This window comes from Carcharhinus amblyrhynchos, chromosome 11 (genome assembly GCF_965287045.1).
Source record: "Carcharhinus amblyrhynchos chromosome 11, sCarAmb.v2.hapA, whole genome shotgun sequence".
Classification (NCBI taxonomy): domain Eukaryota; kingdom Metazoa; phylum Chordata; class Chondrichthyes; order Carcharhiniformes; family Carcharhinidae; genus Carcharhinus; species Carcharhinus amblyrhynchos.
In genome coordinates this window covers 20282758-20305525 of record NC_137334.1, presented here as the reverse complement: position 1 = coordinate 20305525, position 22768 = coordinate 20282758, and the positions used below count along the sequence as shown (strand labels likewise).

The window sequence follows — 22768 nt, the reverse complement described above, 5'->3', positions numbered from 1 at the left end:
TGTGTGGGTTTCCCCCAGGTACTTCAGCTTCTTCCCACTGTCCAAAAGATGTGCTGGCTGTGCTAAATTTTACACTGTAGCCGAAGAGGCACTGGAGTGTGGCGACTAGTGGATTTTCGCAGTAACATTATAGTGTTAATGTAAGCCTACTTGTGACACTAATAAATAAACTTTTTAATTTTTAAAACTTTAACAGTAAAAGATAATTCTCTTTTTGTGCTGAAATGTTGAGGATCATCTGTTGGAATGGCTGATGAGCCTGGAGTGAAGTGATTGTAGGAAAGTTGAAACAGAGGGGGGGTCAACGGGTGCTATTCGGATTGGCGGATGGTGACTAGTGGAGTGCCCCAGGGGTCGGTGCTGGGGCCTCAGCTTTTTACCATTTATATAGATGATCTGGAGGAGGGAACCGAGTGTATGGTGTCGAAATTTGCCGATGACACCAAGATTGGGGGAACGGCAAATTGTGCGGAGGGTGTGGAGAGTCTGCAGAAGGATCTAGATAGGCTGGGCGAATGGGCCAGGAAATGGCAAATGGAATTTAATGTTGGCAAGTGTGAGGTGGTCCACTTTGGTAGGAATAATGGTAGGAAGGACTATTACTTACGTGGCAAAAAACTGCAGCATGCGACGGTGCAGAGGGACCTCGGGGTCCTTGTGCATGAGTCGCAAAAACCCAGCTTGCAGGTGCAGCAGGTGGTCAGGAAGGCGAATGGGATGCTGGCCTTCATAGCGAGGGGGATTGAATATAAAAGTAGGGAGGTCTTGCTGCAGCTGTATAGGGCATTGGTGAGGCCGCAGCTGGAGTACTGTGTGCAGTTTTGGGCGCCGCACCTGCGCAAAGATATTTTGGCCTTGGAGGGAGTGCAGAGGAGGTTTACTAGGCTGATACCGGAGTTGAGGGGGTTGAGCTATGAGGAGAGGCTGAATAAACTAGGCTTGTACTCGTTGGAGTTTAGAAGAATGAGGGGAGATCTCATTGAGACATATAAGATGATGACTGGGATGGATAGGATAGAGGTGGAGAGACTCTTCCCGCTCAAAAAAGACAGTAGGACTAGGGGGCACAGCCTCAAGATAAAGGGGGGGCGGTTTAGAACGGAGTTGAGGAGGAACTTCTTCACTCAAAGGGTGGTGAATCTCTGGAATTCTCTGCCCGTTGAAGTGGTGGAGGCTGCCTCGCTAAATATTTTTAAGACGCGGGTTGATGGGTTTTTGATAAGAGAGGGGATTAAGGGTTATGGGGAGAGGGCGGGAAGGTGGAACTGAGCCACGACAGATCAGCCATGATCTTATTGAATGGCCGGGCAGGCTCGAGGGGCTGGATGGCCTACTCCTGCTCCTATTTCTTATGTTCTTATGTAAATGCACAGTGTCACATCCAAACCATTGTCCATCTGTGAGGTTGGCTGATGTTTTGGGTGAGGATTAAGTTTCAGATTCCAACAAAGGATTCCAACTGAAACATCTGCCTATGCTTTGAGAGGCTGTCTTTTCCCCGTGCAAGTGTGGGCACCATTTTCTAATTTTTATTCTTTGAATCTGGGCGCAGGAAAACCTTTAGCCAGTTTGTAGCAGCTCAAATTTATAATACCTGTGTGTAACTGTACCATTGCAACCAGAAGGTATCTGGTGCTGCTCCTAGTATGTATACAGTGGACTGGCTGATCTCAGCCTGTGTGAGAGTGGGGCACCACAATTAGTCTGCAAAACCTGGGTCATAAATGGGATAAATTAGCCACATCTCCCATTTCTGATCTTTGCTCAGTGACCCCAGCTGGACAGTATGGGTGTCGAGTCGTTACTTGATCAGGTTCTGGCTCAGCTGTGGTGCCACCATAGTTACTGATAGAATCGTGGAATGATTAGGAGGCCTTTCGGCCCATCGTGCCTGTGCAGGCTCTCTTATGAATCAGGTTCCATTGTCCTTTCTGGCAGCACATTCAGCTCATCGTCAGGAGTTAGCTTTAAAATGTTCTCCCTTTCCCTCCCGTTCTTTTGCGAATTACCTTAAGTCTGTTGCCTCTGGTTTCAGCTTGTGGAAACCGAGTGAGGAGCAATTATCAAAACCATCTGAGGTTCGGAACACCTTTATTCAATCTCCCCATTCAACCTTCTCTGCTTTAAGCAGCCCAATCCCAGTTTCTCCAGTCCTGTCACATAACCGCAGTCCCGCATCCCTGGTGCCATTCTACTCAACCTTTGAGGCCTTGATGCCCTTTTTAAATTTTGGTGCTCAGAATTGGCCACAATATGCCAGCTGGGGCCCAGCCACTAGAGGAAAAAGGCCCATCGACCCAATTTGTCCATGCCACCCTTTTTTTAACCACTAAGCTAGTTTCAATTGCCTGCTTTTGGCCCAGCATCCCTCTACACCAATCTTACTCATGTAATTGCCTAAATGCTTTTAAAAAGACAAAACTGTACCCACTACTACTACCACCTCTGGCAGCTTGTTCCAGACGCTCACCATCCTCTGTGTGAAAAAGTTTCCCCTCTGGATCCTTTTGTATCTCTTGCCTCTCACCTTAAACCTATGCCCTCTAATTTTAGATCCCCCCTACCTTTGGGAAAAGATATTGACTATCTAGCTGATCTGTGTCCCTCATTATTTTATAGACCTCTATAAGATCACCTACGCTCCAGAGAAAAAAGTCCCAGTCTACCTACCCTATCCTTATAACTCAAACCATCAAGTCCCGGTAGCATCCTAGTAAATCTTTTCTTCACTCTTTCTAGTTTAAAAAATCTATAATAGGGTGACCAGATAGGTGCACACAGTATTCCAAGTATGGCCTTACCAATGTCTTGTACAAAACTTCAACAAGATGTCCCAACTCCTGTATTCAATGTTCTGACCAATAAAACTTTAGCACAATTTCTATGCTTGTCTACCCTATGTCTCTATTTATAAAGCCAGGGATTCTCTATGTCTTTTTAAACAGCCTTCTCAAACCTTCCTGCCACTTTCAAAGATTTATGTCACCCTCTCTCTGTTCATGCATCCCCCTCAAATTGTACCATTTGGCTTCTATTGCCTGTCCACATTCTTCCTTCCAAAATGAATCACTTGAAGTTCCTGTGTAAACTTTCATCTGCCATTCAGCTACCCATTTTCACCAGTCTCGCTATGTCCTAATGTCAGCTACTATTTTCCTCCCTGCTTACTACGTTTTCAACTCATTCCGAAGTCTGGGGTATGTATCAGAAAGGGGTGATCATAGTAGTCATCGGAATCAGTGCTGAGGCTTCGGCTCTACAATCTATATCAATCACTTGAATGAAGGGACCGAAGATGCGACTGCTAAATTTGCTGATGACAGAAGGCTGTGAAGAAAACTCAAGTGGGGGGAGGGGGAAATAGATATGTTAGATAAAGTTCTGGCAAATGGAGAAGAACGTATGAAAATGAGTAATTATTCGTTTTGGAAGGATGAGTTAAAAAACATATCCAAATGGTGAGAGATTGTAGAGCTCAGATGCAGAGGGATCTGATGTCCTAGTGCATGAATTGCAAAAGGATAGCGTGCAGGTACAGTAAGTAATCAGGAAAGCTGATAAAATGTTATTTTTTATTGTGAGGGGAATTGAATACGAGAGTAGGGAGATTTTGCTTCAGTTATACAGAGCATTATGAAGACTACATCTGGAATACTGTGTACAGTACTGGTCTCCTTATTTATTTAAGGAAGGATATTAATGCGTTAGATGTAGTTCAGAGAAGGTTTACTACATTCCTATTTAGAATGAAAGGGTTGTTTTATGAGGAAAGGTTGGAAAGAATAGACTTGTATCTGCTGGAGTTTAGAGGGGTCAGAGGTGACTTGACTAAAACATGTAAGATTCTGAGGGATCTTGACAGGGTGGATGTGAGAGAATCTAGAACTTGGGGGAGGCTCAATAAGGAGGCTCCTATTAATGACAGCTGGGGAGAATTTTCTAGAGTGTTAAGTCTCTGGAACTCTTTCCTCAAAAAACAGTGGAAGCAGAGTCTTTACGGCAGAGGTAGATAGATCCTTGATAAGCAAGGGGTTGAAAGCATCTCGCCGGTAGGCAGGAATGTGGAGTTACGGTTATAATCAGATCAGCCACAATCTTGTTGAATGGTGCAGCTGGCTCGAGGGACCGATTGGCCAACTCTTGCTCCTAATTCGTATGTTCATATTTACATTGCCATTGCAGCTTTAATCCATTGGGCTTTGATCTTGCCATTATTTGGCGCTTTGAAAGTCCTAAAATACGTCAACCACACTACCCTCATCAAACTAACTAGAATAAGCAGAGCTACAAATTCTCTGCCGGCTGTAGGATCTGAACACCCTTAACCTCAACAGTATTTTTTTATGGAGGGAGTTTAGATTTCCATAGAGCCATAGAATCCCTACAGTGCAAAAGGAGGCCGTTCAGCCCATTGATATTGCATCGACTGTCTGAAAGAGCATTTTATCCTGGCCCACTGACCCAGCCCTATCCCCGTAACCCTGCGCATTTACCATCTAACTACATATCTTTGGACACTAAGGAGCAATTTAGCACAGCAAATCCACCTAACCCGCGCATCTTTGGACTGGGAGGAATCCGGAGGAAACAAACGCACACACGGGAAGAATGTGCAAACTGCAAACAGATAGTTAACCAAAGCCAGAATCGAACTTATGTCCCTGGTGATGTGAGGTAGCGGTGCTAACCACTGTGCCACCCCATATGACCCTTTGTGTGAAGAATTGTTTCCTAAAGTCACCACTGAATGATCTAGCTCTAATGTTAAGGTTGTGCTCCATTCTGGACCATAGTCATTTGTTTCTTTTTTATTCACTCTGTTAAAGCCTTTCAGCATCTTAAACATGCCATCTGTGACCTCTAACACCTAGAAAAATAAGGGCAGAAAGTTCCCCTCCAAGCCACACACCATCTTGACTTGGAACTATATCACCATTCCTTCACTATCTCTGGTTCTCCTTTCCGAACAGCAGCCTGGGTATACCTACACCACATCGACTGCAAAGCTTTAGGAAGGTGGCTCACAATTAGGGATGGGCAGCAAATGCTAGCCATGTCATCGAGGGTCACGTCCTGTGAATGAATTTTAAAAAAAACTAACTTAGGTCATCCCTTAACCTTGGACATTCAAGTGAAGCAAAGTCTAATCTGTGAAACCTGTTCTCAGCTTTGGCCCCAGTGTCATTGTGGTGAACCTGTACAGTGGCAATTCCATGGCTTCCTGAAAGTGTGCTCAGAACTGAACACGGTACTCAGTCAGAACCCTGCTTCAACAAATCAATACCTTAATAAGAGGACAGAAACAGGACAAAGCCAATGCGACAATGTGTGGGAACACTGAATATTAACACAACATTTTTTGTGGAGGAAACAGGAGCACGTCAGGCTCCTATCCAGGGCATGTTTTCTTTTGTATTCTTGTTTGTTTTCTCCCCTGGGTGTAATTGGAAAGCCTCTTTCCTTTTTCCAATTTATGTTTGCAGTGTTTGTCTTCAGAGGAACAGAACAGATGACACAAACACCTCTATAAATGAAGATAGCTAGCTAACAGCTGGGGGGTAATTTGTAAGCTTGACTCCCTCATGAGCAGCGAAGTTGAAATTAAAAATGAGCTGCTGAGGTGTTCCATCGCCCCTTTGGTGCTTTGCATGGAGGAACATCGTTAAAAGTTTTTTAAAGTTTATTTATTAATCATAAGTAAGCCTTACATTAACTCTGCAATGAAGGTACAGTGAATTTCCCCTAGCCGCCTAACTGTGGCGCTTGTCAATGCACCTAACCAGGACGTCTTCATACTATGGGAAGAAACCGGAGCACCTGGAACAAACCCACGCAGACATGGGGAGAATGTGTAAACTCTGCACAGACAGTGACCCAAGCCAGGAATCGAACCTGGAACCCTGGTGCTGTGAGGCAACAGTGCTAACCACTGTGTCACTATGCTGCCCTGTGGATTGGAGTTGCAAGTCGTGTGGGTTGGAGTTGCAAATTATTTTGAATCTTGTGTCATGGCTGAAGTCGCATGCTGTTAGTCAAGATTAGTGTTTGTTGCAGTTCTATCAGAAGATCAGACATAGAGGTTTATCAAAGAAAACATTAGAACTACGTATGGTGTAGTTCTATCCATTTTGTTACATCCTTCTGCTCCCCAAACATTGCGTTCAGCTGAGAAGGCAGGCAACATGCTCCAGGTTTTGCAGAGCCACAACGGCGAGTGTACTTATGCACTAGTATCTGCAACAGGATGTAGTGTAGATGTAGTGGGCAGCACTGTTGCCTCACAGCGCCAGGGACCCGGGTTCGATTTCCAGCTTGGGTAACTGTCAGTCTGTACGGACTCTGCACATTCACCCTGTGTCTGCATGGGTTTCGTCCGGGTTCTCCGGTTTCCTCCCACAGTCCGAAAGGTGTGCTGGTTAGGTGAATTGGCTATGCTAAATTGTCCCTTGGTGTACCCGAACTTTCATGTCACCTCTGACTCCTCTAAACTCCAGCAGATGCAAGCCTATTCTTTCCAACTGTTCCTTGTAAAACAACTCTCCCATTCTAGGTGGGAATGTAGTAAACTTTCTCTGAACTATGTCCAAAGCATTTATATCCTTCCTTAAATAAATAAGGAGACCAATACGATACACAGTACTCCAGATGTGGTCTTCATAATGCTCTGTATAATTGAAGCAAAATCTCCCTACTTTTGTATTCAATTCCCCTCTCAATAAACAATAACATTTTATTAGCTTTCCTGATTACTTGTTGTACCTGCACACTATCCTTTTGCAATTCGTGCACTAGGACATCAGATCCCTCTGTATCTCAGAGCCCTATAATCTGGTTGACCCTACCCCTGGAGTGTGGCGACTAGGGGATTTTCACAGCAATTTCATTGCAGTGTTAATGTAAGCTACTTGAAACACCAATAACTAAACTTTAAAGTAATGTACTCTGATTCAGTTGCAGAATAAACAGCACTGAGCATTGACCTGTGCTGTGATCCCAGTCTGAGGGTAGTATTCTGGGCTGACTCCACTGTTAACTTCCTGTGTCACCTTTTCCCCCCTTCTAATTTGTAGGAAATTGTCTAACTTTTGCAATTTCTTTGGTCTATCTAGTGTCAGCATAGAGATACTCACAAGGTAGACACAAAGAAAAGCTCCCTCCACACTGTCTCCCACCAAACACTCCTAGGACAGGTACTGCACAGGGTTAGGTACAGAGTAAAGCGCCCTCTACACTGTCCCCATCAAACACTCCCACGACAGGTACAGCATAGGGTTAGATACAGAGTAAAGCTCCCTCCACACTGTCCCTATCAAACACTCCCAAGTCAGGGACAGCATGGGGTTAGATACAGAGTAAAGCTCCCTCTATACCGTCCCCATCAAACACGCCCAAGACAGGGACAGCACGGTTAGATATTAAAAAGCTAGTTTCTAGGAATCATATTGCATTGAAAAAACATGAAGTTATATAATGGAGAAGGCTTTTTGTTCCAGCCCATCTGTCCATGTGTCTTCTGCACATGAGCAGTAATTGCCTTTATCTCCTATTTTTCAGCACTCTATCTATCATTCCCGTTACTAGACAGATATCCAGAAGAAATTAGCTTAAATCCTGACATGAGAGAATTAATTTAAGCAATTTTTAAAATTGGGGAAGAAAAACCCTGGTTTTAGTTGGAGTGGCCATGAAGTGTTGGATTGTCATCAAAGCCTGGCTGGTTCACTATTATCCTTTAGCGAAGGAATCTTGCTGTCCTTACCCAGTCTGGCCTTAGTGACAGCAGTCCCACATTGCTGAGACCCGCTGAGTTGCATCAACCTCTACAGCAATGGTTCAAGAAGGTTGCCCATCAGGACAACTAGGAGGCTGATGAGAAGGCTGATAACATCCCTGACTATGAAGTTTTAAAAAACGTCTGTTTTAATCAGTGATGCTGGAATAACCTCTGGTTGGCTCAAAGTGCTTCACATCCACTGAAATAGTACTTTTTAAAATGGTTTGCGCACAGCAAGCTCCAACAAACAATAATGTGATAAGCTGAGATTATGAAATAACCTTATTGTTGATTGAGTAATGAATATTGACCAGGACGAAGCAGATAGCTCCTCTTCAGAATAGTGCTCTGTGTCCAGCTGAGGGAGTAGGTGTCTCATCTGAAAGGGAGCATCTGACTGACCAACACTCCCTCTGTACTATACTGGGAGTGATTTCTGTGCTCAAAGTGAGAATTGAACCCACAAATGTCTGACTCGAAGATGAGAATGCTACCATTGAGCCACTGCTGACACCACTTGGCAGGGTGGGGGTACTGCTAAATGGGCAAGTTCACCAGCACTGTAAAGCTGTGTGAGCAATAAACCCCAAGCCTTGAATTTACAGCAAGGTTCTTTGATTAAATCCAAATAAATGTCGGGAGGCAGTGAATTAGCTTTGCCTAAGACACAATTGCAGAATATTAACTTGTTGGCTGGGGTATGATCTTGCAGTATCTCACCCAAGAGATGAACAATGGTGGTGCATGCTAATTGGATATTTGGCTGCAAAAGGCACCACTTCCCTGGCTTGTCCTCACTTGATGTCCATACTGTCATCCACATTTGGTGTTGGAGTTCTTGCTGGTTTTCTCCTGTTTCCTTTCAAGAGGTTTGGCCATTCATGCTGAGATCAGTATAACATGATGCAAGTCAGGAACCAATCCTATGACCTTTTGTGGCCATTATGGCTCCGCATACTATCGTCATCTAATCTGTCAGGGAAGGCACTGAATTGAAGTGTATGAAAGTTAGTCGGCAGCACGGTGGCGCAGTGGTTAGCACTGCTGTTTCACAGAGCTAGGAACCTAGGTTCAATTCCCAGCTTGGGTCACTGTCTGTGTGGAGTTTGCACATTCTCCCCGTGTCTGTGTGGGTTTCCTCCCACAGTCCAAAAGACATGTTGGTTAGGTGCATTGATTATGCTAAATTCTCCCTCACTGTACCCGAACAGGCGCCAGCGTGTGCTGACTAGGGGATTTTCATAGTAATTTCATTGCAGTGCTGATGTAAGCCTATTTGTGGCAAATAAATAAACTCTATTCAAAGTGGAATTAAACTCCTTAGATTCAGTTGGTTAATGTGACTACTGTGACACGCTGACTTCAACATGAGAAGCTACGTTGGAAAAGTTAAAAAGGGACTTGGGCTTTATACTATTTCAGTCATGGTACTGCTCATGTTAGAGGATTCGAATGTTGTGTTGCACATCTCTGTTTGGAAACCTTTGGGGTAACAGCGTAATCTTTGGACAAAGTTAGAAATGAGAATTTTTTAGTCTTCATTTATTTTCACTTGTCTATCAATCCTCCCCTCGGTCTGCTTGGAAATAGTTATCCTTGCATCTGTGTTCCCTTATTAGCTTTGAGAGTGGTGCGGACCTCTGTCACCAGTGCAGTTATAACAAGCCTATCCATGATCTATGGCAGTGGAGCCTTCCGCCCCCTTAATGTGAGATATATTTTCATCAGTAAGCCCTCTTGAATATACTCAATGTGAGAAGCAGCTCAAATTTAGAAATCATAGAATGCTACGGTGCAGAAAGAGGCCATTTGGCCCATTGAGTCTGCACTGACAATAATCCCACACCGACTCTATCCCCATAACTCCACATATTTACCCTGCTAATCCCTTTAACCTATGCATCCTGGGACACCAAGGATTAATTTATCATGGCCAATCAATCTAACCCACACATCTTTGGTCTGTGGGAGGAAACCCGAGCTCCTGGAGAAAGCCCTCGTAGACACTGGGAGAATGTGCAAACTCCACTCAGACAGTGACCCAAGTCAGGAATCAAACTCGGGTCCCTGGCGCTGTGAGGCAGCAGTGCTAACCACTCTGCCACCCTTCTTTAATTTAATAGTCTGCCCTAGTTCTAAGGAGATTCTTACTGAGTTTCTAGAGCGACTACACTGATTTCTCACTTAAACATCTGCGATGTGGAGATTTGGAGGACCTTGGGGTTCTTCACTCTGGAGTGATGTTTCGAGGTGTTGTCACTGAAGCACTCAGTGTTCTTAGAGAGCTAAAAGAATTGAGCCCAGATAATAAAGAAGGCAGCTGCAAATCTCCAAGCCATGAGACACTGGCGATGGATTGAAGTTCTGAGGGGCATGGACAGTTTGCTCAGGGGGTAGCGAATATGTACGAGACTAGACAATCCAGGGAGCAATGACAGTGTGATGTGTGGGAAAACTTGAGGAAGAATTGGTTATGTATTGAATGGGGATGTGGAAATATAAATTTCAGCTTTTGTGACTGGCCAGAAGACAGCTAAGTATTTTCAGTCCAGTCTTGCCATTTATACTTGTAATACCTTAGTTTTCCCCCATCCCACTTCTCCCAACCCCACAGTTTGTCTTCCATAATGAGAACATAGATAGAGACAACCTTGTCATATAATAAGTGGGTAGTGGCAGTGAGTTGGATCTGCCATTTTAAGGCTAGCCAGAGATAAGATGCCCTCACACCTGCTGTATTCCTCTGAAGCAACGCAAACCAAACTGTTAATGAACAACAATAAAATGTTTGGTACTTAGCAGTAGCAAGGAAACTAGTAGCAAGTAGGAAAGAAAAACAGATGGGAGAAAGTGGCACGTACAACATCTCTGATGTTTTCCTTTTAAAAATGAATTGAACACTCTGGGGACCAACAACTTGCTTCTAAGTTCAAAACCCTCTTATTTTTCTCTCCTACCCATTTTCCGCTAAAGGTTACCTGCCAGTTATAGCTTGCTCTCTATGCTGTAAATGTTCTGATGTGATCCTCTGCACTCGCTTGCTCAGCCCTCTGTACCTGTGGCCTCCTCCTTTTGTTATTCTGTGTTGTGTGCTGAGAGGCAGATATGCTGGCCTTTCTCATTTGTGGCGAGGGATTATTCTTTCCGCTGCATTGAATTGCACATTAGATATTTTAATCATCGATCTTCTCACCTGTTATTTGTTTTTCAACCCATCATAATCTTCAAATATCAAGGTGAGTAATGATAATTGAAACTGACTAGAAGAATCATCAATTGCCTTCCTTGAACAGTGTCCTCAACATTGGTATTGCTGGGATGTACAAAATGTTGCTTTTAAAGCATGAATAGACATGACTATTGTAGCTATTTCTTTTATTCAGGAATAAATAATGCCAATGTCTTTTATCTCAAAGGAGTCCATGGGGAGATGAATATTTAGATGCTCTAATTAGAGCAACAGATGGTCGACATTGAATCACAGGCTCATATGAATGATCGTGGGTTCATTTGGGGGCCAGCAAATGCACACACAAGTTGAACTGCTCGTGTGCCAACCCAGTGTGTGTGGGAAGCAACCTGGGACGGCACACATGCCACGGCCTATGATGACCACTGGTATCTGGGATCCAAGTTTCAAAGTTATGGAGGGGCATTCTAAAGCATGAATCGGTCATCGTACCATGAAATACAAGTAGACAACATTGCGCAGATCAAACTGCGGCAGCATTTGTTTCCGCCAATCCATTATATTAGAGTATGGCCTACTCAGAATGAATGGGCTGCACGGTGGCACAGTAGTTAGCACTGCTGCTTCACAGCACCAGGGACCCAGGTTCAATTCCAGCTTGGGTCACTATCTGTGTGGAGTCTGCACGTTCTCATCGTGTCTGCATGGGTTTCCTCCAGGTGCTCCGGTTTCCTCCCACAGTCTGAAAGATGTACTGGTTAGGTGCATTGACCTGAACAGGCACTAGAGTGTGGCAACTAGGGGAATTTCACAGTTACTTCATTGCTGTGTTAATGTCAGCCTTACTTGTGACTAATAAATAAACTTTAACTTTACTTTAAAAATTGTGTAATGCAAAGTGTTTACACTTTAATATTTTGCTGATGGGACATTTTAGACGTGTGCTATAAAATCTGATCTGAAGGATTTCTCGGTAGGTTTCCCCAGTATTGTTCAAAATATTGAATTTGATTTGTGGCTCTTAACTTTCCCATACAAATGCATGCTGTGGAAAGAGCATCTGACAAGGACAATAACCATCCTTTTCCCTTCTCTATACCCTCAGTGTAAAAAGTTTTGGGTTTTTTTTTCCTTTCTGCATGATTTTAAATGGGTCTTCCTTCCCTCCCTTTTTGCATTCCTTTTTCCCTTGCACCTCCACAGCATGTTTCCTCGAGTCGCCACAGTAGACAGGTCAGACGCCACCTTGACTTTGCGGAGGAGGACTTGGAACTGAGGACTGTAAGTCACTATCATGGTGTGTTTGTGCTTGATTGCATGCATTCACTTGTTTCCGCACTGTGCCTTGCTTGCATGTATTTGCTGGTTTGACCCTGCCTTATCCTTGTATTACTCGCTATTTCCACATCCGCCTTTCACACCAGGTTATGGTTCTCATTAATTAAATCAGGAAATGGCCAATGGTGCCCCATGAGCCAATCAGTATCTGAAAACAGGTTCACAATTCTGATGTAAAAGCGATTCCTTGGAGGAAGTGGCATGCCTCTGAGATAGATGGCCAGGCAAAGAAGAGAATGTGCTTGTGGTTGCAGCTGTTTTCTTGACAGCAATGCTGTGTCTTCAGAGTCAGAGAGGCCCCTTTTGTTTATTCCATGGGAGCTCTTTACGATGTTGTTTGCTGGTGTGGATGCCTCTATCATGTAAATTGGACAAAGCATGAGGCTCGTGCAATCGGCATCTTCCTCTTGTTGAAGAAGTTTATAATGACTTGCTTGAAGTCTACACTTGGCAGGAGCTAAATCTGGCTGAAGGGATCCTTGACCAGGCGCTATTAACAGTTTTTACAAATGCCTGTGTAGAGTAGATGTGTATTGCAGTGTTCGAGAAGGAACTAAATTTAGCTTTCAGAGGTGCTTAAGGAAGCAATTTCTTCTGGAACAGATGTCTGTGCTCTTGGCAGGACTCCTGCAATTCATAACTTCCCCTGTGAACTGCCACTCTATGCTAATGCAAAGTCCAACTGTTTCATTAAATGCTTGGTGGCCTGTAAAACTAACAACCCATCAACTATCGATCTATGGTTTCACCAATTCAGTTTATATCAGAGAATGGCCCCATTTGAAAAGTCTTAAGTTATTACAATAACAGTAACTTCCAGTAAAGCTAAATGCTGTTTCCTTTTCAGACTTCATAGAATCGTAGAATCCTACAGTGCAGAAGGAGGCCATTTGGCCCATCAAGTCTGCACCGACCACAATCCCACCCAGGCCCTATCCCCATAATCTGTGCATTTACCTGAAGTAGTCCTCCTGACAATTTAGCCTGGCCAATCCACCTAACCCATCTTTGGACTGGAGCATCCAGAAGGAACCCACGCAGACATGGGGAGAATGTGCAAATTCCACACAGACAGTGACCCAAGTTGGGATTCGAACCCAGGTTGCTGGTGCTGTGAGGCCACAGTGCTAACCACTCTGCCACCGTGCTGACATGTTTCTTCCTCCCTCATGGGCATCTCAACCAAGTGATTATTCTTCCTGTGTGAAGTTAGATTTTAATTGCTAACAAACTATGCAGATGGAGTGTTTGCTGTGCTCTCACAGCACCAGGGACCCAGGTTCAATTCCAGCCTTGTGTCATTGTCTGTGTGGAGTTTGCACATTCTCCATGTATCTGCATGGGTTTACTCCGGGTGCTCAGGTTTCCTCCCACACTCCATAAATGACCTGGATGAGGAAGTGGAGGGATGGGTTAGTAAGTTTGCTGACGACACGAAGGTTGGTGGTGTTGTGGATAGTCTGGAGGGATGTCAGAAGTTGCAGCAAGACATAGATAGGATGCAAGACTGGGCGGAGAAGTGGCAGATGGACTTCAACACGGATAAATGCATAGTGGTCCATTTTGGCAGGTCCAATGGGATGAAGGAGTACAATACCAAGGGTAGGACTCTTAGCGGTGTTGAGGAGCAGAAGGACCTTGGGGTCCGGGTCCATAGGACTCTTAAATTGGCCTCGCAGGTGGTGGATGTGGTCAAGTAGGCGTATGGTGTGCTAGCCTTCATGAATCGAGGGATTGAGTTTAGGAGTCGGGAGGTAATGCTGCAACTTCATAAGACCCTTGTCAGACCCCACTTGGAGTACTGTGCGCAGTTCTGGTCGCCTCACTACAAGAAGGATGTGGAAGCTATTGAGAGGGTGCAGAGGAGATTTACAAGGATGTTGCCTGGATTGGGAGGCATGCCTTATGAGGATAGGTTGAGGGAGCTAGGTCTCTTCTCCTTGGAGAGACGAAGATTGAGAGGCGACCTGTTAGAGGTTTATAAGATGTTGGGAGGTATAGATAGGGTGGATTCTTGGAGGCTATTTCCCAGAGCTGGAATGGTCGCTACGAGAGGACACAGGTTTAAGGTGCTGGGGAGCAGGTACAGAGGAGATGTCAGGGGTAAGTTTTTCACTCAGAGGGTGGTGAGTGAGTGGAAGCAGCTGCCATCGGTGGTGGTAGAGGCGAACTCGCTGGGGTCTTTTAAGAGACTTCTGGATGAGTACATGGGATTTAATGGGATTGAGAGTTAATGATAGGCCTGGTAGGTAGGGATATCGTCGGTGCAACTTGTGGACTGAAGAGCCTGTTTGTGCTGTAGTGTTCTATGTTCTATGTGTGGGTTAGGTGGTTTGGCTGTGCTAAATTGACCCTAGTGTCAGGGATTAGCAGGGTAAATGTGTGGGGTTATGGGAATAGGGCCTGGGTGGCATTGTGGTCAGTGCAGACTCGATAGGCCGAATAGCCTCCTTCTGCTCTATAGGAATTCTATAATCTACCCATGCAGGAGTCTTCCAGGCACATTCTCCAGCATCTTGTTGAAACGGCTTTTTTCTTGGGTTTTGATGGGGTGGGTCAGCTCAGTTGGCTAGGTGACCAGTGCGTGCTTTCAGATAATGTCCACAGCAATTCCTGCCTGGCTGAGGTTGACTTGGGACCTGCCTCCTCGGTCTACCCCTGAGAGTGGAAGGCAATGGCAGCACTGACAAAAACTGCCAAGAAAACAATTTGGGCTGAATCATCAGCAGATAATGAGCCAAGGAGCTGCCTCCATGTGAAGCATGAAGGAATATATGAGCCAATGAGTACAGTGAAGTAACTCAATCCATTCAGAGTATCATACCCAGTCCCATGCTGGACATGCACATGTTTTCAGCAATAGACGATGATTAGAAGTGGGCATTTTGTTAACCCTCAGGGCTGAACAGATAATTGTCATGCCCCGAATTCTAACCTGTCAAATATTTTGGCATGCAAAAGATCTTGGATTTTAACACTTCTATCTGTCTTCAGTAAGTAGTCTCACAACACCAGGTTAAAGTCCAGCAGGTTTATTTGGTAGCATGAGCTTTCGGAGCATTGTCCCTTCATCAGGTGAGTAAGTAACTTGCATTCCAACCATTATCTTGTAATTGAGTCTGTGTCTATGTATGCCCTTTTGTGAACCCAACTCTTTACTCACCTGATGAAGTGGCAGCACTCTGAAAGCTGCTGCTACCAAATAAACCTTTATTTGGTGGACTTTAATCTGGTGTTGTGAGACTACTTACTGTGCCTACCCCAGTCCAACGCTGGCAATTCCACATCATAGCTGTGTTCAGATTAGGCTTTAGTCAATTTACAGATCAGAATGGAAGAAGAGAGAGGAGGAGAATAGGAGGACTTTCTGCCTTTCTTTATCTCAAAGGCAAATGCTTCCTCCTGGCTACTCAGCAGAGCAGTAAAAATGCAGGAAAATAAGTGCCATAAACCTGGCATCACTGACTTGGGTTGTGATAGGTGGCAGAAGTCATTTAACCTTAAAAAGGAAGAACGCCCATGTTATCAAAAGAGGGCCTTGTCTCTCCCATTTGAAGCCATTGATGCCTTCTCTCTCTAAATGGGGTTGGTTTTAAAAAGAGTAGGCAGTGGCTTAATAAGAACAGTTTACAAAATAGGTTATTATTTGCCAAGCATTTCGTAAAATTGATCTGCCTGGTTTTATTTAATGAAAACCTTACCTGGTTCACCTCCGGTTTAGTACATAATCTGTCCCAAACTGCTTCTGTTAACTAAGCTGTCCTGCCTTCATGTTCCAAGGTAAGTGCTTCATGCTCATTCTGCTGTTGTGAAGAGTTGTGAAATCCTTGCATTGTAAGTGACAGCATTGCATCTGTTATGTTCAGCTGAGCAACTTCACTGCATCCCAACTCGACTAACCAGTCTCAAAGCTGTGATCCAGGGCTAATTTGCTGTCTGTTTAAGACTAACTGGTCAGTTTAATGCATCAACTTCACTTGTATGGACTATAAACAATAAAAATAAGTAATTAGCCATAGTCCGCAAGACCATGGGCATGTCTGCTCATTCTCACTTATTACCCTCAGATATAAACTAAGGGAAAAAATTCACAAAGTTCATGAGAAGTTGGAGTGTCACAGTTTGTCATTAAACTACATGGTACAGATTTTGTGATTAGGTTATGTTTTAAAGCACTTGTTAAAGTCACATCAATTGTTTTAATTGATGTGACTTTAAAATAACTTGTTGAAAACATTGAAGGTATGTATTAAAACACAATTGCAGAATGTCTTGGTTTATAATCTTATTTCAAATTCAGACTTTTGAGGTATCCTTTTCCATCCTGGATTTTTCTTTCAAATACTTTCACTAACCCTTGTCCCAAGGGAATGAGGGATTTCTGATTATTTTTTAACAAATAGCTCACTGAGTAGGAAGTTGGTATCATAGCATAGCTGGGAACAAAGGAAAAATAGACACTTGAACAACTGAGATTTTAAACAGCAGACTGTAAGCTATATTCCTGACCTCTGAGCTGGCAGTATATGTGAAGGCCAATATTTGCAATTTGAAGTCCTTAAGAAGAAGGGCAAACACAAATACCAAGTAAGTGGGTCCACAAACTGGATTGGCTGAGATTGAGCTGAGTAAGTGGAACTTGCTTTTGACTCTTATTTCTACATTCACTTATTCAAAAAAATAAATCAGAAGAAATTGGAATAAGTACTAAAGGAAATGACAATTTGCTTGGATTTCCACATCAAATCACCAAAGCTCCTACCCACACTCAGCTTTGTAAATCTTACAAGTTGGTTTACAGCCGAAAAATGACCATTTGTGTGAAGTATATGATTCCCCAGCACAAAGTGATGCTTTCAGCAACGGAGCAGAAGCAGCAGCCCCTTCCCAATGCCCTGAAAAAATTGCAGAATCCCTGCAGTATAGAAGGAGGCCATTCAGCCCATCGAGTCTGTACAGACCACAATCCCACCCAGGCCCTATTCCCGTAAACTCACACATTTACTCTGCTAATGCCCCTGACACTAGGGTCAATTTAGCCTCGCTAATCAACCTATCCCACACACCTTTGGATTGTGGGAGGAAACCGGAGCACCCAGAGGAAACAATAGAATCCTTACAGTTCAGAAGGAGGCCATTTGGCCCATCGAGTCTGCACTAACCACAATCCCACCCAGGCCCAGTAACCCCACATGTTTACCCTACTAATCCCCCTGACACTAGGGTCAATTTGGCAGGGCCAATCCACCTAACCTGCACATTTTTGGACTGTGGGAGGAAACTACAACACCTGGAGGAAACCACGAAGACGGGGGAGATTCCACACTGACGCTGACCCGAGGCCGGAATTGAACCCGGGTCCCTGGCACTGTGAGGCAGCAGAGCTAACCACTGTACCACCATGCCACAAAATGTAAATGTTCACAGTAGAACATTTTTGGCAGATGCACATTTGAAGAAACAGCCCGTATGACCTGCATTTCTGCCAACCAGCTAAGGATGTGAACATCCTTGTGCTGCAAGATATGAATGATAAATGAGTTGATACTGTGATTTATGATCAGCAAATTCAAAGCATCTCTGCAGCTTGATTGGTCAGTGCCCCATACGTGCTGCCAGAAGTGCAATTTTGCAAAAAGATTGCTGATTCCCATTTGTCTGCAGCTTTGTTCTCTTTTTCTCTCCCAGCTCCTTTAGCAGTGATGCTTGAGCTTCTCCATTCCTTAGGGAAATGTTTAGCCTATGCTCAGTCTCAGTTCACTAATTCTGAAACACTCAACCCTGTGAAACTTAATGCAGCAATGGAAATAAAGCATTCACCGGCTGCTATGTGCAATCTTCCACTTCATGTGTCCTCTCAATTCCCTCCAAATGTGGTGACAGTCTTCACCTACCAGTACAACACCCTGGTGTTACACAATGCAACAGTTTAGTTGGCCAGAAGTGCAGAGCTGACTGCTTTTCAGAGTGCAATGGACACAATGAAATTTCCACACACCCACTGTGCACTAGTAAAGTCCAAGTGATGCTACTGATACGTTGGACTAATGTGAAGTATTATATTTCATGTGGATGAATGCTCCCCTTTTGTAGTTTAAGCTGGCAGAGTGTTCCCATAGTACGGTATTGGTAGTCTTTAGTTTCTGTGAAGCGATTCAAGAACGAGATTTAAATTGAGAGAAACATTACAGATTTTCTGAAAGCCATGTTAAGAGCATACCAGCTGCTGTTAAAGCATCTAATTCAAACTTCCCTTGAACCTGGCAGTACTGGTCTCTGGATATTGAACACTAATCCATACTGCAGATATCAAGCATACAGAGGCTAACCTATCATGAAGGGTATTGGTCTAGCCAGTGCATTATTTGAATTCTTTCTGGTTGGGCATTGAGCATTTTAAATATTTATAATTAGTAGTTTCTAATATACCATGAAAATATGACAGTAAACCTGGTCATAGTTGACAAAGCATTTTCAGCACAGAAGCAATGCATATTGTACTTCATATGAGCCTCCTCCCATATTTATTTATCTAACCCCGCCCTTTCTCCCTGTTGTGATTAACTAGCTTCTCCTTAAACATAGCTACGCTATTCACCTCAGCTATTATTGTGGCAGAGAGTTCCACATTCTCACCACTCTCTGCATTAAAGGGTGGGTTTCCTTCGGGTACTCCAGTTTCCCCACACAGTCCAAGAGGCATGCTGCTTAGGTTCATTGGCCATGCTAAATTCTCCCTCAGTGTACCCAAACAGGAGTGTGGCAATTAGGGGATTTTCACATAACTTCATTGCAGTGTTAATGTAAGCCTACTTGTGACTAATAAATAACTTTTAAAACTTTAAAACCTTTAAAAAGCTTCTTGAATTGCTGATTGATTTTTTTTATAGTGACTGTCTTACAGTCATAGCTTCTAATTTTAGTCTCACTCACATGGAAACATCTTCGCTAAGTCTTAGCATATGAAATCCTTTCATTACCTTAAGTACCTCTGAGATTATCTGTTACTCTTCTTTTCTGGAGGATTAAAAATCTTAGCCTGCCCAACCTACTGTGTGGAAGTACTGCAGATCCCTTGGTCCATCAACTCCATTTAGATACTTATTTTCCAAGGAATCTGTCTCCACCTTATTTGACTGAAATGCACTACATTATCACAATTATCTCAGGGCATTGCATTGGCAAATGAACATTTTCAAATTTATTAATGTCTTCCTATACTTTGCTGATCTCACCAGTTTTAACTACACCCCAAATTTGGTGTCATCTGTACATTTTAAAATTGTACTGCCCATTCCTGAGTCCAAATTGTTGGCATAAGGGGCCAACAACAGTGGCTCCCAGTACTGATCCTTGTGGAGCAGCACTTCCAACAACCTTTAGTCCATACTCTATTTTGTAGCCAGTTTGCCATCCATTTGGCTATTTCTTCCCGAACTCCATGGGCGGGATTTCCTGTAGTAAAAAGTCTAACAACACCAGGTTTTAGTCCAACCGATTTATTTGATAGTAAACTCACTAGCTTTCGAGGGGTTTCCCTCTTCTTCAGGTGAATGGAGAATTCTGGCCTCAGACAGAGCATATAAAGCACAGACAGTTTACAGATTCTAATCAGTAATCTGTAAACTGTCTGTGCTTTATATGCTCTGTCTGAGGCCAGAACTCTCCATTCATCTGAAGAAGAGGGAAACCCCTCGAAAGCTAGTGAGTTTACTATCAAATAAATCGGTTGGACTAAAACCTGGTGTTGTCAGACTTTTTACTGTGTTTACCCCAGTCCAGCGCCGGCATATCCGCATCGGGATTTCCGGGCCATGCTCACCCCGAAATTGGAAAATCCCACCCTAGGTCCGCCACTCATCCGCTCTGATTCCTGTGGTGGGCTGAACATTAAAATTCATCCCCACATATTCAGATTTAGCTGCAAGTCTACCTAACCAATTCGCCTTGACAGAGGAGGGCAGTGGACCTTTCAGAAGAACTCACATCCTGTTTCAGATAAGGCTATACTAGTATATGCTTTTCTGTCATTTGCACAGTGACAAGTTAAGTGCCAGGTACTCTCAACCACTGAAGCGTTTTTGAGGACTATTCTGTTAGATTTTCCTGCCCTGCTTCTTTTCCTGATGGTGCCAACTTTTAATGCATTGTTCCACCTTGCCTGAATGAGTCAGCTTGACTTTCCACTCAGTTCTGTTCTTATCCAGTCCACCATGCTGAATTGGCACAGTGGTTAGCACAGCTGCCTCATAGCACCAGGGATCTGGGTTTGATTCCCAGCTTGGGTCAGTCTGTGTGGAGTCTGCACATACTCCCTGTGTCTGCATGGTTTTCCTCCGGGTGCTCCAGGTTCCTCCCACAGTTCGAGAGGTGTACTGCGTTAGGGTGCATTGGCCATGCTACATTCTCCCTCAGTGTACCCGAACAGGTACTGGAGTGTGGCAACTAGGGGATTTTTGCAGTAACTTCATTGCAGCGTTAATGTAAGCCTACTTGTGACACTAATAAATAAACCTAATAAACTTTTTTTTAAAACTTAATTTTTGTTGAACATTGAATACGTTAGTGCACTAAGCCAAGTGGTATTAGTGCAGGTGAGTTGTTCTTTAGATGCTGGTGATGTTCCTTTCCAGTTTAACTGCAGGCCGTTTCCTGATAAGTTCACTGTACCAAGCAGCAATGCGATTGACACCAGCATAACTCCTTGCTGTGTTGCATTGTGAAGTTATAAAAGAAAGTCTCACACACGCAACACAGCACTTAATTTGTGATTTACTATTTGTGTAAAATATTGCAAAGCAGGTAAAACACCGTGGTTGGCACAGCATAAATTTCATTGGTGTTCAGGTTTAAACATGCAGTTTGGAGCAAATCCCAAGGTCTCCTAAAGACAGATTCCGGGGAGATTGTTCTTCCCAATCTCTCCAATAATGCAGCTCAAAACAGCGATGGAAAGCACCATCTGTCGCTTAGCAACAATCTGTAATCACAAAGGAAATCGTGCAACATGTAAAGAATTTTTATAATTCTCTGATCAAGAGAATCCCAGGTTCTCTCCAAAAATAAATTACATTAACACAAATCAGAATTATCCATCAGCTTTTATCCTTATAAAGGATATATCCTGCTTGTTTTTCTACAATGGCACCTGCACTTTATTGTTCATCAGGGACACTGCCCCTTTGGGTATCCTGCCAAAGCAGTCAAGTTTCATGTGTATGCCTTCACACTGATTTTCAGCTGACTATTTCAAATTGAGCCAAACTGAACACTTCACTACAAAACTTACATTGATATAGCACCTTTAATGTGGCAAAGCGTCCCACAATGCTTCACAGTAGAGAAAGGAGGCAGAAGGAGGCACGATTAGGACAGGTTACGAAAATAAAAGCAAAATGCTGCGGATATGGCAAATGTAAAATAAAATCAGAGGATGCTGAAAAAAACTCAGCAGGCCTGGTAGCATCTGCAGAGAGAGAAACAGAGTTAACGCTTCGAGTCCTGACGACCCTTCAGAGCTGAAGAGCGGTAGAAAAGTGATAGGATTTTGTAATTTTGTACTGTTGAAAAGAAGGGATGGAGCAAAATAGAAAGTCAGGGATAGGTGGGAGCTCAGGAAAAATTAAATGACAAAGATATCATGGATGTGAGACAAAGGGAATGGTTAAGCTCATTGTGGCATAAAGGTCAGATCGCAGAACAGGAGTCAGCATTTTCCAAAAAGCAGGATAGGAAAGTATGATGCCACCACTACAACACAGTTTCCCATCCCCTGTTAGCATTCCAAATGGACCATTCCCTCTGTGGAACACTGGTCCATTTCTCTATCACTCCCAACACCTCATCCCCTTCCCACGGCATCTTTCCATGCAATCCCTCCTCCCTTCTTGTTATTTTTACCTCCTCCCTTCTTGTTATTTTTACCTCCTCCCTTCTTGTTATCCTAGGTCCAAACACTCCTTCCAGGTGAAGTACAGTTTCACTTGCCCTTCTTTCCATTTAATCTACTGTATTTGCTGCTCACATGAATGGTGACCACTTTGTGGAGCACCCTTGTTCAGTCTGCAGATATGAATGGCCCTGACCTTCCTGTTGCTTCCCAATCTAATTCACCACCTTGCTCCCATGTTCAAATGTTTATCCTCAGCCTGCTACAATATACCAGTGAAGCCCAATGCAAACTGGAGAATAGTCACCCTCTGATTAGGCACTTTGCAGCCTCCTGGACTTAACATTGAGTTCAATAACTTCAGACCACGAACTCTGACCATTTCTTTTTAATCCAGGGGCACAGATGTTAAGTGTTCTGGCTGAGGTATGTCAACTTGATATAGATCAGGAGTCAATCTTGGAACCTTTCTGGTTTGTCATGTTCAGTTCTGTGCTGCCTATTGCATTTGGCAGCTGAGTCACCAAGAGATGTGTGGATGGGGGTGTTGGAATATGTATGTACTTGTGTACAGTAC

The 22768-nt window shown here is 43.7% G+C and overlaps 1 protein-coding gene across 5 annotated transcripts in view; it reads left to right on the top strand.

The window, feature by feature from the left end:
- Positions 1-22768, top strand: part of LOC145349966 (ras-associated and pleckstrin homology domains-containing protein 1-like) — a 228770-nt gene that overhangs the window by 140131 nt on the left and 65871 nt on the right. For 3 of the 5 annotated variants that reach the window (XM_080198710.1, XM_080198706.1, XM_080198705.1), the window contains exon 5: positions 12168-12245. The exons of the other annotated variants lie outside the window; for them this stretch is intronic. In XM_080198710.1, coding sequence (XP_080054836.1) covers positions 12168-12245 — 78 coding nt within the window. The remainder of the gene's footprint in view (positions 1-12167; positions 12246-22768) is intronic. 5 annotated transcript variants of the gene reach the window in all.